The sequence below is a fragment of the Panthera onca genome, chromosome C2 (assembly GCF_046562875.1).
Source record: "Panthera onca isolate mPanOnc1 chromosome C2, mPanOnc1 haplotype 2, whole genome shotgun sequence".
Classification (NCBI taxonomy): Eukaryota; Metazoa; Chordata; class Mammalia; order Carnivora; family Felidae; genus Panthera; species Panthera onca.
Genome location: NC_138347.1, coordinates 55,785,481 through 55,802,288, shown reverse-complemented (window position 1 = coordinate 55,802,288; position 16,808 = coordinate 55,785,481). Strand labels below are relative to the sequence as shown.

Sequence of the window (16,808 nt, the reverse complement as noted above, 5' to 3'; positions counted from 1 at the left end):
ATGCCTGCATACACGCTGTCTCAAAGTAAAGAAGAGAAAATGCCAGAAGACACAGCTCAACATGTCCCTTTATCTGCACATCAACATCACATCAACAACATTTTTACTGCTGATAATATGGTTATCTCTACCCATTTCCCTCTTCTCTACAGAGACTTCCTTTAAATTTAGCAATACTCAATGTATAATTTTTCCACGGTTTTAATAGTTTTTACATCTAAATTTATTTTCACAATATTTAGGTATGAAAAAGCAAATATCCTTGTTACTGTTTTACAGATGGGAACAGTGAGACTGTAGAAACTAAGTAATGTTTCAGTCCCAGGCTTCCTGAATGCAACTCAGAGTTCCTTCCATTAGACGCCCCTCCTCAATGTAGGCATAATTGATGGCTAACAATATGGCAAGGACAATGCCTCTGCCCTTCACAGAAAACTGTATCTCTGAATGGCAGCACAATCCCATCAGCGATAAATGACTTAGTCTTAAAACTGTACAGATGAGTTAATCTCACTGGCTTTCTATTCTTATTTAGCCTATAGCTGTAAGAGGGTTAGACTAGCTTTCTAAAGGCATATGTTAGCCTCCAGTTCTAGTGAAGAAGTGAGGAACTAAATTGGGAGAGACCATACGTGAAAACAACCTGAGAAAAAGCTGCAGACTGTGAGTCACAATGGGAAATAATGAATCCATAGCTGGTGGTCAGAAAGCAGTTCCTGCTAAAGAGACCTATGTGTGGTACAAAAAATTTATGAGGGAATATCCATCCGGCCTGCAAACACTGCATGAATTCAAGACACTCTTGGGTCTGCAAGGTCTGAATCAAAAAGCCAATCAACATGTTGATCAAGTCTATAATACCTTTGACATGAACAAGGTAAGTCCTTTACTTTTTATTTGGCAATGGTTCTGCATTTTCCCCTCTGTAAAAATATGAAATAGCCTGAGGTAAAACGTGTGCATCTCACTGAACAGGGAGGTCTTCAGAGAACCCACAGCTTGTAGGTAAGTGAGTCATTAAACACATTTAGCACTGACGGCATGAAAGTAATTGGGAACTAGCCTCTCCACCCTTGGAAATGTTCTGCATGTAGCGAGTTATTTTAAAACCAAATTAAATCTCAGCGTGGAATTCTAATGCTATCGTTTAAACAAATCTAATAAGTGCAGATTGATTTACAAAGACTGTTTTCAAAGTATTTAATGCGTTGGTGACATTTTATAGAAAAGCAAATTACAGGAATCTGCTTTAAAAAGTGTGATTGCATCTAGATTGGCAGGTAAAATCAATACAAATTTGCCAACATGTTGTTTGTACTCAGAAGTTGGAATGCTGGAATAGTTTTTCATATCTGACCAATTTAGTTGGAGGAAAAACAAAACAATTTACAGTTTTAAATTCAGATAAATTTTAGTTTCTAAAGATTGTCACTGAACTATTGTTCTGAATTTACTCACTCCTAAGGAGTTGCAGCATATTTAATTTTCAAGTCCTGAAAAAATACAAAGATGAGGAGAAAAAAAATGGGGAACAGAAAAAAATAAGACAAAAAAGTAACATTCTGACCAACCAGGCCAGATTTCTTCCTGCCTACTTTTCCTTGTGCATTTCCGTTGTTTTTTACCTGTATATTTCAAAATGGGCTGATGCCATCTGGAATAAAAGGGAAAGGGGAAATACCACTCACTGAAAAATAGATGACTTTAGAAGGCTGTGTGTGAGAATAGATGAGGCAGAAGTGGTAATTAAAACAATTGACTGTCCTTTGGGATGTATGGAATCTAGAGCAGCCCTTTGAGCCCTTTTCCAAATAAAAACAAACCAAAACAATAGATAACTTAAAAGGAGGTACCAGCCAAGAACTAGGGAAAACTGAACGTGTGCAAAATTAACAGCTATTTTAATTCTTGTAATAATGTTGGGAGCAGATTTCTTTCAGGACATTGTCTTTTAGGACATGTTCTTTGTTATCAAGTGTGAGTGAAACACTGCCTGCTTAGTATGACGGTGTTTTCCTCCTCATAAATTTGACTTAGAGTGGATGCAAACAAACTGTTCTGCCCCCAAGGAGTTTACAAATCAGTGGGAAAATGAGGCAGATTCTGCTTTTGTTCTTGACGTTGAAACATGTTCTAGATATGCTATAAGCTGAATTTTTGTGCTCCCCCAACCTTAAAACCGCTTATTACTTTAACAGCAAATATGGGATTAATGGGAAATAGAAAATTGCAATTTTGGATAAGCAGGCTATGGCAAAGCCATAGGCAAGTATGCAGAGCAAAGGAGAGGAACGCTCTAGTACAGAGGAAAGGGTGAAATCAGGAAGGCTTTTATAAACAAAAAGTCAGTTGGAGTAAACTGGGAGTTTGAGGTATAGTGGCTTTTTATTGTCTCAGTTGTTTGTGACAATATCTCATTGGCTGGGTTGTTGCCAGGGTCAAGGGGTGGGGCCCTTTTTCCTCCTGCTGGGGTGGTAAAGAAGTAGAATCAGCAAGCAAGCAAGATGCAGTCTCTTCCTGTTGGGTCAGCAATTGACAAGGAGTGGTAGGGTGTGTAAGCTCCCCCTGCTAGCCTCCCGACTCCATTCTAAATAAGGGTTCCTTTTTTATCTGTCACAAACTTAAATTATGGTGAAATCTAAACCACTCCCCACCCACATTATAGTATTTGGAGGTGGGGTCTTTGGGAGGTAATTAGGTCATGAGGGCAGAGCCTTCATGATTGGGATTAGTTGGATTACAAAGAGACAGACCCCAGAGAGTTTCCTCCTTCATGTGAGGACACAGTGAGAAGGCTGATTGTCGATGAACCAGTAGGTGGGCTCTCACCAGACACAGAATCTGCTTGAGCCTTGATCTTGAATTCCCTCACTTAAAGAACTGTGAGAAATAAATTTCCGAGTATTTTAAGCCACCCAGTCTATGGTATTTTTGTTATAAGAGCCTGAAGTGACCAGGACAGGGCACAGTGTGCATGTTGGCATGTTGTCTCTCTGTCTCTGCCTACGTATGAATCTCGCAGCCCTCGCTGCCTTTCTCTCTGCCGTTGTATGTTTCGCTCTTTGTGTGGCTGCTGCTGTCCCACTGTGCCTGCTGCCTGCTGTAAGCAACCCATTTCACAGTGGAAGTCTTTTACTCTAGATTGCAGCTTCTGAGACTCTGACAGAACTCCCGAGAGGTTAGAAGATGAGCTATTAGGAGGGTTTTTTTTTTTTTTTTAGTTATTCTTCAAAGTAACTGGTGACATGTCCCATGCCAGAGATTTTGTTGTTAACCCAATGTTTGTGGAAGCACTGCATGTCAGCGGTTCACATGCAAGAACAGGAACATGTGACAAGGAGCGCTGGGCAGAAACCAGGAGTGTTGTCAAAACGAAGCCTGCTGCCGAGGCAGCTGGGGCAGACAGTGTTCAGATAAGCAATCTGGGCGTGTGTACCATTGGAGTGTCCTCTCGGGGCCAGTCGTGGGACGGCCAAGCCCATCTCAGGAGCTTCATTTAAATGACTTGGAAGGTCTGCTGGTATTCATGATTTATCATCGAGATTTTATGTTTGCTTAGGAAGCAAGCAAATCTAGGCGGTGATGACTAATGCCACACAAGGTGTGGGGATCTTGATATAAAATCAGGTTGTAAAATGAGAAGAGTAAGGATGGTTCTTTATCAAGTGACAGTAAGAAATGATATGCAATTAATGCACAGGAAAACAAAAAAGCCATATATTTAATTAGATCAATAAAACTGTCAGCTGCCCAGCACCGTGGAGGATTTGCTCTTTCTTGGAGCTCCGCTGCAGTGTTAGCTATTCTGGATGGAAATCACTACAAAGTGCATTTCATACTTTCCTGCCTCCTCAAAGTACCGGTAAAACCTTTTTTGATATCAGAGTCATTGTTGTGAACATTGGTTATGTTTTTGGAATACCACGAAGCAGCCATGCCTATTGAAGTTGCTGGGGCTAAGTTTCCTGTTGTTACAAATCCTGAAAATAATGTGCTTTTGTCATTTTTGCTTTTTATTGTTTTTCTCTTTCCCCGCTGTCAAACACACCTTTCCCAGCTTTCTGATTGTTCTAATAATAATGAGCTTCCAATCTCTTTTTACTCTGCCATTTCTCACCTGGCTTTGGCTGGTACTCAAGTTCACTAAACATACTGGAATAGTGCTTAAAGTGGAAATAGATCCTAAAGTTTAGACTGTAAAGTTTATATCAATTCCTTTGGCTAATCACACACCCTTGTAAGCATCTCCTTGTCGCTCGGTAACAATAGTGTTTGAGATGTGTCTGACACTGTTTTAGGCACAGTACATAGACTAACGCATTCAACATCACAGAACTAATAGAACCTGCTTTAAGGTAGCGGCCATAAATTTGGCACCTCAGACCTTCCCAGAAGGTAATTGACCAGGGCCCCAGTGCACAGCTTTGAAATCCTTCACCGCACGCACAGAGTCCGTGCTTGGGTTTAGGTTATCACCAATGTTGGAGTGCAGCAGGAATAATAAAGCCAACCCATTCTTAAGATTCAGGATTCCTTTGTCAGCAGGCTTTGACTAAAGGATTCCCTGGTGGCTTTGTCAAGCTGTAGGTTTCAAGAGTGCCTAGGACACTTCTGTCCAAACTTCTTTTACACCCTTCTTTAGCTGGGTCGGATTAGCTCACTCAGCCTTTCCTGACATCTTTCCTGCTTACTTCCACACACCATTTCTCCAAATAAAATCTTTGAATTGGGATTAATAGGTCTAATATCCAATGAATAAGAGTCACAGAAAAAGAGCTCAGAGAGAATGTAGGGTTATAACAAAACAAACCAGAAAAATTTTCCAGACCTATTAGACACATGTTTCACAAGGGCCCAGTACAATAAATAGAGATTGACTGACAGCATATGCATAGATTTTTTTGTTTTGTTTTTTTTAAGAGAGAAAATGCATGGGGGAGAGGTGCAAAGCAAGAGAGACAGAATCTCAAGCAGGCTTCACGTGGAGCCTGATGCAGGGCTTGATCCCACAACCTGGGGATCATAACCTAAGCCAAAATCAAGAGAGGTATCTCAACCAACTGAGCCACTCAGGCACCCTGAGAAAAAATATTAAAAAAAAAAAAATTTTATGTTTAGTACAGACAGAGAGACAGAGTGTAAGTGGGGGAGGGGCAGAGAGAAAGGGAGGCACAGAATCTGAAGCAGGCTCCAGTCTGCCAGCACAGAGCCCAACAGGGGTCTCAAACTTGTAAACCATGAGATCATGACCTGAGCCAAAGTCGGACACTTAACCAACTGAGCCACCTAGTGCCCTCTGAGAAAAATTTTAAACAGGGATAAAGAGACGATCCTAAAATCTAAAAAGAAAAAAAATGAAAGTCAAAATAACAGTGAACTTCCTAACACCTACACTAGAGACTTAAGAGTAAATGGAGAAACGCCTCCAAAATTCTGATGGTGAAACAAATCAAGCCAAATCAAATGTAAGGAGAGAATAAAAACAGGCAGTGACTAAAAAAATATCCTTCACATTTATTTTTTCTTAGGAAGCTACTGGAGCAGGTACTTCAGCAAAAAAGAGGGAGTATATCAACAAAGAGAGAGAGAGTGAATCCAACATAGGAAAACAGATATGGACAGTCTTGGGTCATGGAGATGAAAACTCCAAATCAACAGCTATACAGAAACCTCAGTGTACTGCTAATCCAGATTGTAAAGGGAGAAGGGGGACTCTGGGAGAAAGACCTGAAAAAATGACACCGATAGATTATCTATTGTGCTTGAGGATTTCAAAAACAATATAAATTTACTAATTTATATTTAACCAATCTGATGGTCCCTTTAAAAAAATTAACAAGGTGAAATACAAAGAAAATTATTGAAATTTAAATGAAATAACTTTAATTTTTTTTATTATGAAAACTTCACACATATACAAAGGCAGAGAGAATAATCTAATGATACTCTCATAGACCAATCATCCATCTTCAACAATTATTAAAATTCAGTCACTTTCATCTCATCTGTCCTCCTACATTTTTATTTTTTATTTTTTTAAATTCAGACTTTCTGGAAAAAGTTTTTCATTCCAGTTAACAGACAGTGTTATACTAGTTCCAGGTGTACAATATAGTGATTCAACAGTTTCATACACCATCCAGTGCTCATCACAACAAGTACACTCCTTAGTCCCCATCACCTGTTTCATCCATCCCCCTACTCACTCCCCTCTGGTAACTATCAGTTTGTTCTCTATAGTTAAGAGTTTGTCTTTTGGTTTCTCTTTTTTTTTCCTTTGTTTGTTTTGTTTCTTAAATTCCACATATAAGTGAAATCATATGGTATTTGTCTTTGACTGACTTATTTCACTTAGCATTGTTCTCTAGCTTCATCCATGTTGTTGCAACTGACAAGATTTCATTTTTTTTTATGACTGAATAATGTTCCACTGTGTATGTGAATTTGTATATGTATATGTACACACATACCACATCTTTATCCATTCATCAATCAGTGGACACTTGGGCTGCTTCCATATCTTAGCTATTATAAATAATGCTACCATAAACATAGGGGTGCATGTACCCTTTAAGCATACCTTTTTATTGTTTCTTGATTTGAGTTTGGATCCAAACAAGGTCCATACATGGAAATTGGTGGTTATGACTCTTAAATCTGTTTTTTTCTATAGTAGATCCCTAGTCACCTCCTTCCTCCCCCCCCCCCCTCCCCATTTATGCCATTGATTTGTTGGGGAAGGTGAGTTATTAGTTCTGTAGAATATTCTGCATTCTGGATTTAGTTGATTGCTTTCTTATCTTCAAATTACCAGTAAATTGGTATTTAGCTGTGGAAGCTTAAATAGATTCAGATTGATTTGCTTGGCAAAAATACTTCATAAGCACATAATTATTGGTTGTCTCACTTTTCATGGATTGTCCATTAGGTTCAGGAGATGTCAGCCTGACAATGATGAGGTAATTATTAACTCCATATAAAATACTGAAGTCAGTAATTTTGGTTCATCAATGGGTTATACGGGGAACAAAATTTACTAGCCATTAAAATTAAACTCTCAACTTTTAGATTAACCCACAGTTGTGAGAGTATGGACGAAGAACTGTGGTTGCTCGGAAATGTTTAACGACTAGTTCTTCCATGGGAGAAAAGCCCTGGTAACATGTTGATTTCCATGGTGTAAATACTCCCACCATGGTCAATTTCGAGCTACCAACCATTTAATAGTTGGCCTGCAAAATTCCTGAAAATTTGACAATCTGCTCACACCAGCAGATACAGTAGGTTCCAGCACACTACGTGGATATATATGAGGGTCATAGAACTAAATGCCTGTCATTTGCTATAACAGGAAATAAATAGGTAATGTCTAGAATTGATAAATCTCAGCATAAGTAGAATAAGCATCATGACAAGCATGTAAACAAAGGCTAGGAAAAATAATCAGAAAGTCCAAAGTTTTCAATTATAGTTTAGTTTCCTTTTAGTTTAGTTTAATTTTGAGTTTAATGTCAATTATGGATTAGTAATAAAAACTGATTAAAAAGCCTAATGATAAAAAAGCAGATTTAAAAAAGAAAACACAAAAGGTATTAGCACGTCTTTGTAGGTGAGGTGAGTGAAAGAAACTATACTCAAAATTGGTCTGTCTCTGCACAAGGCACAACATAGATTCCTTCTTTTCTACAACTATGAATTGTCCATTCCATTATGGAAACCCTATGGACTCCAAAGATGAGGGTCCAGCCTGGCCCAAACAAGGTAGTGAGTATCCTTGTCTAAAACAAAGTCTCCATGAAAAAGTACAACACGGTGTAAGCGTGTGGTTCTTGTGGTCTGTGTTAAACCCACACAGGGTGGATGGCGGAACTTGAAGGTAGGTGGGGGCTCCAAGCACTGGCTGTGCTGCCGCCACTTTAATAATTTCCTAACCATTTGTGCTCTTGATTTGCTGGGGAAAGTGCATCACTGCTGAGGCAGAAGCTGATTGCGAGGCTGGTCATTAGAGCTGGGTCTGGGGCAGACCCATTTTCACAGAACCACAGTGAAGATGATGATGTCACTGGCTACTGGGTCCTAAAAGGCAGTGAATGTGGACAGGGGCCGCACTATTCTCACCTTAGCGTTGTGTCCTTCACCTGGAGATTGATGCAAAATGCCCAGTTCCCTGGAAACAGCTTCCTGTTGGGGGCATGAACCTGCACTCTGGTCTCTATGCACCCAGAAAAAACCGAACGAGTGCTCAATTCCAGGCAGAGCCTGGCAAGGAAAGAAGCCACCCAGCACTGCTCTTCTGCCTTTGCGCTCCAGCCACACTGCTTTCTTCACACTAGATGTGCAGTTTGCTCTTCCCCTGTCCTTTCTCTTTTTAAGTACAAGTGCTGCATGAATTCATCTCGTGAAACCACACTGCAGAAACGTGAAGAATAAAAACAAATGAATCATCCCCTTCAAATCCTGCATGCGTCCCCAGACCAGCCACCTACCTTAGTGGCATAAAGCAGATGTGACAAATATTTACTGAGTGATTAAATAAAATAACAGAAGGGACAACTTGAGTATCCTCACTTTTATATATGCCCTTTTTTCCCTTTCCATTCCTCTCTCCTTCCCTCCTTTTCCCCCCATATTTATACCAAGGATGGCCACTGTGTCTTCCACAGTGTAACTTAGTTCCCAGTTAGATTAATTATCTCAAGGGAAATTTTAAAATTTATTTTTTATCTGTATAACTGTTAAGAATTTCAGCTCACACACTCAAGCATTCAAGAAATGTAACTTTAGTTTTCCATGATGAAGTTAATTTATATTTTGCGTCCCCATTTTACCAAGGAGTGTTCTCTCTCTACTTTCCGGGGTTGCATGTAAAGCCCATGGGTGCATCTAAATCTCCAGGTATTAATATAGGGCAGAGGAGCAGCTAAACACACTGGTATTTGCTGAGACCACATCTCTCATCATCTCCTGCCCGCCTCGCGAGGCTGCTGTCTGCATGGCGGGGCCTCCTGGGTCAGGTTCTCTCAGGTTCCTTGTACTCCTAGGCATGGAAGCCTCTTAGACTGTATGAACAGATGCTCCTTGCAACCTTTCCTCCCAAGCCCAGTGAGTGAACCATGGGTGCTTCTGTTCTTACATCTGTCACCCAGACCTGCAGCCATTCTTGGCCCTCAGAGAGCCTCTTTAGTTTGGGTAGACTTAGGAGAAACTAGAGAAACTGGCTCTAATTACGTATTCTTCCAAATCTTTTGTTTATGGCATAAATTTTATGCTCTGAATCCCAAACAGCTTAAATTATTGAAACTCAAGAGCAAGAATGAACTCTGGATTTCTGCTTTTATGCTACAGTGACTTATCTCTTAGGCAATGGAAATCTCCCTGAATGTGGGAGGGCTAGACGATAGAAGAGATTAGCAGGAGCAGAGTCACATCCTTAATACGCTATATTATTATCTCACAGCATTTGCAAATATTTACTGAGCACCTGGAGGCATGGTGGAAGGAAGGTAGGCACAAATATGAATAGGGATTGGTCCCGTCCTCAAAGGAGTCTATAATCTACTGGGATGGCAAATGTATCCTCAAATAATAAAAGGTAGTAAATAAAGAATCAAAGACTGAGAGACGGGAAAGCATACTATTTAGTTTCAGGGTTCTAGATGGTTCTCCAGATTACAAGGCTGCTTCTAAACCCTGCCCAGTGATTTGCGGATGGTCCAGCGTCTTTCTAGATGGGCAGGCTGGATAGAAGTTCTGGGGAAATCTTCAATGCTATCCCGGCAGGACAGGCAACGGTAGAAAAATCTAGAAAAATCACACTCAAATTTTGGAGAGGTGTGGGGATGGGGGTGAGTAGGTAGGTGGTAGACATGACGTTCTGTGCCCCTAAAGAGCTTACAGTCTAGTTGAGGATAAAAAAATTATGACTAAATGCCCAAAGAGTAAAATAGAGCAGTATAACAAACTATAGCAGGGCTGTGCTGTTCAAGGTACATTTACTGGGATCTGAAGATGAAACGAAAACTAAAATACAGAGTTAGGAAAGGCTTTTTGGAGAAGTTGAGGCACTTTGGGACCTCGAAAGAAGTAAAGAACTTGAATTATTACTAATAAATGCTAACACTTAACTGAATATTTCTGTACTAGTCATGGTTAAAGCACTTCATATTTATTAGAATCCTCACAACAATAATATGTAAGTATGTACTATTTTTAACAGTCCCAGTTTACTGATGAGGAGACTGAGGCACAGAGAGGTTTAGTAACTTGCCTGAAACTACACAGCAGACTTGGAATGCTGGCAGTCTGATTCCAAGGGCTATACCCTAAATTTCAATGGTATTCCACCTTTGACAAAGGAATTGAGAATTTCAATAAAAGGAACAGCTCAATTAAAGTATGAGGGAGGAGAGAGAAGGGTATGTGAGGACCTAATTAAGGCAGAGGGCTACTGCTAGAGCATAACCGGGGACCACACAGGCGCCTCACGTGTCTTTGCTGTACACAGATAGCCTGTTGTTGTGACTTTCTGTATTCTTGCATCACAGCTGAGAAATGAGACACTCCGAGCACTGAGATGCCAGGGTTGACTTGCCTGGAGAATCTCCAAGCAGAAAGTCAGCCCTCAGCCCCTCTAGCTCCTATTCCACATTCTTACTCTGTAATAGGTGTGAAGGTGGGGCGCCTGGATGGCTCCGTCCCTTAAGCCTCTGACTTTGGCTCAGCTCATGATCTTGCGGTTCGTGAGTTTGAGCCCTGTGTTGGGCTCTGTGTGGACAGCTCAGAGCCTGGAGTCTGCTTTAGATTCTGTGTCTCCCTCCCTCTCTGCCCCTCCCCCGCTTGTGTGCACTCGCTCTCTCTCTCTCAAAAGTAAACATTAAAAATAATTTTAAAAAATAGGTGTAAAGGTAGATATAGGCACCCTGGGCCACATCTAGGCATCCGGATGTTATCCAGAGCGCCACTCTGACATCAAAATGCTCTGCCCCTTGTAAGACTCCGAAGTTTTTGAGATAAAATGATTTCTCTGAACTCGTGGGTTTGTAACTCAAACCATAAATGAAGTGATGGTTTAAGCCAGAAAAACTGTTGTCAGCACGAGGACACATTTAATCACTAGGATAAAACAAAATACCAGAATAAGTTTTCAGGTTACTTAAAGTCACGACCTCAGAAAATCCTGGGAATCAAGAGGAAGGGGATGTAAATGATTTCTTAGAAACAGGGTGATTAAACCGTTACAGAAAGAAAAGTGAGGGTAAATAGCAAGCTGTGGGATCTAATAGATGATTATTACAACATATGTGATGGTTTACCTGTAAATATGTTCGCAAATCAAATCTTTGCTTCGTTGTATTAGAAGTCCTTGCTATAAATGTTTATTAATTTTGAGAGAGCTAGAGTGAGAGTAGGAGGCGGGCAGAAAGAGAAAGAAAGAGAGAATCCCAAACAGACTCTGTGCTGTCAGTGCAGAGCCAGACTCAGGGCTCGAACTCATGAACCATGAGATCATGGCCTGGGCTAAAATCAGGAGTCTGACGCTTAACCGACTGAGCCACCCAGCAGCCCGTCCTTGCTAATTTTAATGAGCCTTTCTACAAATTTCTGTAAGACGAGTCACAGGCCACCACAGGCAGTGGAAGCCCTTGCAGGAGAGGTAGGGTTGTGGGACTCCAGTCCCAACTCTGACCCTTACTGTTGTGTGTCATCTTGGACCAAGCTCATAACCTCCTTGTGTCAGGGTCGTCAGTTCTAAAACTCAGACAAGACCTATCCTGCCTACACTCTCACTGAGCTCATGTGAAATAATGTCGGAGAAAACGTTGAAGAAATGAAGACTGTAGCCCACAGAGGAATGGTATGTTTATCTGTTAAATGCAGATATCTCTGATGTCAGCCCCTGCAGGTCTGATAACAGTGAAGAGTAGCTCAACTTTGCATCAAGCTCAAATTCGATTTCCTAATGAAAGGGGGTACCTAAGGTGCAGAGGTTGCCTGCTCACCATTTCTCTTCTTTAATTGATCCAAGTGCTGTGGACGATCATTTGTGCTGTTTGGGGCCACATTGGCCCCTTCTAATGATTGCCAGTCACAGAATGAAATTAATTAAATGAGAATCACCTTAGGGTTTCAACTGTCTTTTAAATCCAGGACACCTGCATGGGAACCCTAGCTCTACTGGAAATTCAGAAGTGACCTTTGGTTATTTGGTTCCTTAGCTTCTCTTTGTGTGAGAACCCTTGAAAATTAGAGCAGGCAACCTGGCTTTTAACGTGTGTAATACTTGCTGCTGTTTGTTAACCCCCAGGCTGCCCTGCAGCCTCTAACACTGTATCAGGTTGTCTGGCCCGCAGGGGGACCGCTATTACTGCCGCTCTTCGTAAGACACATTTACCAGAAACAAATGACCATCTATTATTAGATTGTAAATCATGAGGCTGCAATCTCTTAAGGGGAAAGACCAAGGCTACTACTTCAGAACTACCAACATAGACACTCTCAGGAAGCATTTGTTGCTGATAATAAAAACCTCATACTTGTTTAGCACTTTGTAATTTATGAAGTATTTTCATATATAACATCAGTCATCAGCATTTTGGCTGAGCTTCTCAGAATTTTACCTGTTAAAGACACCAGCTGTACCTGCTGACATGCATTTAAACTTAAGCTGTTGTAACTCGTGCATTTGAACAGAATCTGTTGGAATTGTAGTTCTCAAATCTGGCTACATATTAGAAGCACCTGGGGGTATTACTAAAATCACCAGTGGTTGGGGCTCCACCCGAGTCCCACTGAATCAAAACAATGTTGTGTTAGTTTTAAACTGCCAGGTGGTTTGAATGTGCGGCCAGACATGAGCACCACTGTTCTACCAGAAAGACCACCGTCAAAATGTTAGAAAGCTGGGGTCTAAGCCCATTTCTGCTACCAAAGAGCTTTGTAACATGGATACTTATTAAAAAGGGACTCTAGGTCCAAAACTATTGATTCAGAAGCAGTTCCTCTGACTGTTCTTCTAGTTACAACCATAATAGAGAAACACAGCCTTGATGCAAGTAATATAGGTATATATATTCTACTGTCTGTGCTACCACTTTCTATATCCTCTGTTTACCTCTTCTACTCAGCAAAGAACAAGGATGCAGCGTCTTCCATGAGAAAGGAAACACTCTTAGGACACAAGCTGACTGAATTAGGGTAAGGCTGGATTTATCTGTGGCATTGTACTCGCTTCGGCAGCACATATACTAAAATTGGATTTATCTGTGGCATTATTGCTTAGGGTGACAGGTGTTTTTAAGAGGAAAGCCATATTGGCTACCTGAAGAAGTTCCTTGCAAAAGGCTACCATTGCTATAGTCACTGCTGGGTCTTCCATAGTTAGCTCATTCAGAAGTGATCAAACTCAGACAATTGTCTTGCCTTCCCCCAAGGCACCTGAGACTGGCTTCTAATTCACAGTCGTCCAAATATCACTGAGCTGGCTGCATGCTAGGGGCAGATGCTTGGGGCTTCCTGATTGATATCCAGGAAACCTATTAATAATTGTGAGCTTGTTGGGTAAGTATTGTGAGAAGCCCTTTGTCCCAGAACCCTTGAAGTTTGCACAGTCATGGTCAAGGACAACTGCATGTGATGTGCATACAGATCATGTTATAGAACCAGCCTACAAGCCAGCAGTGTATTTCTCATCTTAAAGAGGTGAGTCTCTTTTGAGGACATTCCAGGAATCCCGTAGCTGATAGAGACTATGTTTGCTGTTATGTCAGTGTTTGTAGGTAAAAATGGGCTAGGTCATAAATGCTGAATACAACATTTCTCTTACAGATTTCAAAAATTCATAAAAGTATTTTAAAAGCATTCATATGTATTTGACATAATAGAGGTGGCCCTTATATTGCCTAGGGCAATATAGGCAGTTTCTAAGATGCAAATTGAACATCAGTGACAATTATTGATCAATCACGGGATGTGCTGACACTAACTCTCTGGGTTTCCTTACTGTGATCATCTGAGTAACCACTTCCAGGCAGATGTTTCAATTCATATGTTGCTGCTGACTTGCCACAGCTGGCAAAATGTCACTGGAAGGTGTCACATGTAAAAGAGTGAAAACATCTAAATGTCTTCAGGTTAGGGGCTGTGACAATTCAGGAGTTCTTCACAGATCATGATTCTGTGAAAAGCAGCAGAGTGTTAATGCTGTCAGAGGAAATAGTTTTCATTTGGGACCATGGTTTGAAGGATTTTTGTTTGATTTGGATCATTTGTTTTCCTGAATAAGAGGGTGCACTAGGGTACAAATGGGGTCTGATACCTAGTTGTTGTAATAACAGTTTATATTTCTGCGATCTTGATGTTACTTGAACCCAGGATGCTGTGCTTATTGGTTAATGCCGTTTGGGACCTTGTTTGGGTTAAGTGAGCTCAGATGTGCGAAGCACAATGCCTGGCCCTGTATGTCTAGCAAGTATTACATCAACATCAATAGTTGCCATTTTCATTTTGATTATAATTATAATTATTATTATTACTAGTTTAGTCCATTTCTTATTTTCAAAATGACTGTTTTTAGAACTGAAATTCTACAATTTGAATCAACGAAATGAAGCCAAGTTCCCCTAAGGACGTTACCCAGTTTATAAATTTGTGGCTCCATCCCTGGGACAAAACTCCAAAGCAGATGTCTCTGAAGTATATTGAGATGACATTTCAATATCTATTTCTTGGGGTCTCTCAGGCACACAGAGTGATGGCAGGACCACACTGTCCTAGCAGATGACATCTACAGTGATATTTTTACCTGGGTATTTTACAAAGTGGGGAGAATGGAGGGATTGGTCGGGGCTGCAATGCAGGTGTAAGGCCCCAAAGAGGGGGAAGTGCTGAGCCAAAGCATGGACCAGATGCACAGCAAAGGAATGCTATAGAGTCCTAGTCAAGAGCAGAGGTGAAGACAGAACAAGGTTGGCTAACGCAGGACCGGTATGTAGGCTTTAGATCCTGGAAGCGCAGCTGGGGAAATTTCCTGGGGAAACAGGCAGTGAGAGCCATGGTCTATGGGGTGGTGGAGGTTACCCTTGCGCGGGGAGAGGGGCTAAGGATTCCAAAATGGATACAAGAAATGTTCATCAAAGATGTGAAGGAGCAGGAGAGGCAACAGGAGAGTGAACACCTTTTGTCCCTCTGAGCCAGATGGCTATGCAAGCGAGGCAAGGGAAGCCTGCAAGTGGTGGCCCCAGGAGCTCTCTGGGCTCACAGTCTCCCTGAGACTAAGCAGCTCAGACCACACAGGCCAGCTGCCCCTTGGGCAGTACCATGTATGAAGGGAGCACAGGTGCCAAGGTGCTGCATTTTCAGTCATTCGGGTCACCTTACGTTATACGACTGTATTACCGAATAGTTCACACCTGTGAATCAGGACTAACACACTGCGCTGAATGTGTACCATCTGTATGGATACCTCTTCCAGAAGGAGAATTCAGTTGTAATGCATTTGAGGGCAATAAATACTGGGTGATACAAAGAACGAAAGCCTTAGAGGAAGGCTGACTGAATTTAAATCCTGGATCCACCTACAACCTAACTTTGTTATTTAAGTAGTTTATTTAGCATGTCTGAAAATCCGCTTTCTCCTCTGGAAAGTAGGAATAGTAGGGCTACCTGTCAGGTTGCTATTAGAATTAGAGAGGATGCTTGGAAAGTGACTAGCACAGTGCTTGGAACATTGTATATATATAGTAGATTTTATAGCTTTTATACTCAGTAATAAATAAGAAAATAATTGTTTCATATGCATGTAAGTTTTATAATTTAACTTTCTATCTGCATTTCAAATTGATCATATCCTGAAAGCAACTGTGACTTACGGCAGGTTGTGAATATTGCTGGAGACCATGTATTCCACTGGTGGATTTTCTGTTGGACGGAACACTATAGATTTTGTTTTCCTTATTTTTTTTATTATGTTAGACTTCTAGTTTCATCTCTTTGGTGGTAGAAAAAAAACAAGCCTTATATAATGTTTAAATATTTTTATACTTTATTTATAGATGTAAAAAGTATGCCTTATAGTTTCCTACATTTTTAGAGACTATAAGAAAGCTTGAATTTGAAGTCTCCATATATTTTTTTTTCTCTTTCTTGTTTTAACCCCCCTCTACAAAATGATTTGTAACCTATCAACGGACCAAACTCCCTTTGGAGACTGAGAAACAGTCATGCTTCCGTATCTTGGCCCCATTTAATTCTTCCGTGTAAACCACTCCATCCTAAGAACATAGTGTATACATCTATAAATGTGTTGGAATTAAAATTATTTTTGTAGACATCCTCCCAAACTCTCCTTTTCTGAGGTTCCTGAAAATGGCTTTGTGTGTGCCCAATTTCTTCCCCACCCTCAACCTTGAAGGAGGATCCAGCCGTCACCAAACTAATGTTTTAGGATTTGGGATACAGAATTAGGAGACAAGGTGGTGGAGTGAAGGGCTGGTGCGTCTCGTGGTCAGGCTGCTGTGAAGGAGGGGGGCAGTGGGGAATTGCTGAAGGTTGAGCATCAGGGGCTATGTGCGGGGAGCACAAGGGAGAGGAAGAGGGTGTTGGAAGAAATCCATAAATTTCTTGCAACTTGTATTTTTTCCAGAAATCAAAGTAAAGACTTGCTGTTATTTTCCATTAATTTTTGATTGCTGGACTGTATTTGTAGGACTGTGTCATTATTCTGAGACTGAACCATGTGGGTCATATTTTTTCTCATTAGTCTTAATAAGGTTACAGAAACTCAAGTGAGAAGAAGTCATAATTAAAACAGC

The 16,808-nt window shown here is 40.8% G+C and overlaps 1 protein-coding gene across 1 annotated transcript in view; it reads left to right on the top strand.

Moving 5' to 3' along the window:
• Positions 1 to 529: 529 nt before the first annotated feature.
• GUCA1C (guanylate cyclase activator 1C) overlaps positions 530 to 16,808 on the top strand; it is a 32,579-nt gene continuing 16,300 nt past the window's right edge. Inside the window, exon 1 of the mRNA XM_060637965.2 lies at positions 530 to 877. Within this exon, the coding sequence (XP_060493948.2) occupies positions 674 to 877 (204 nt within the window). The 5' untranslated portion in view covers positions 530 to 673. The remainder of the gene's footprint in view (positions 878 to 16,808) is intronic.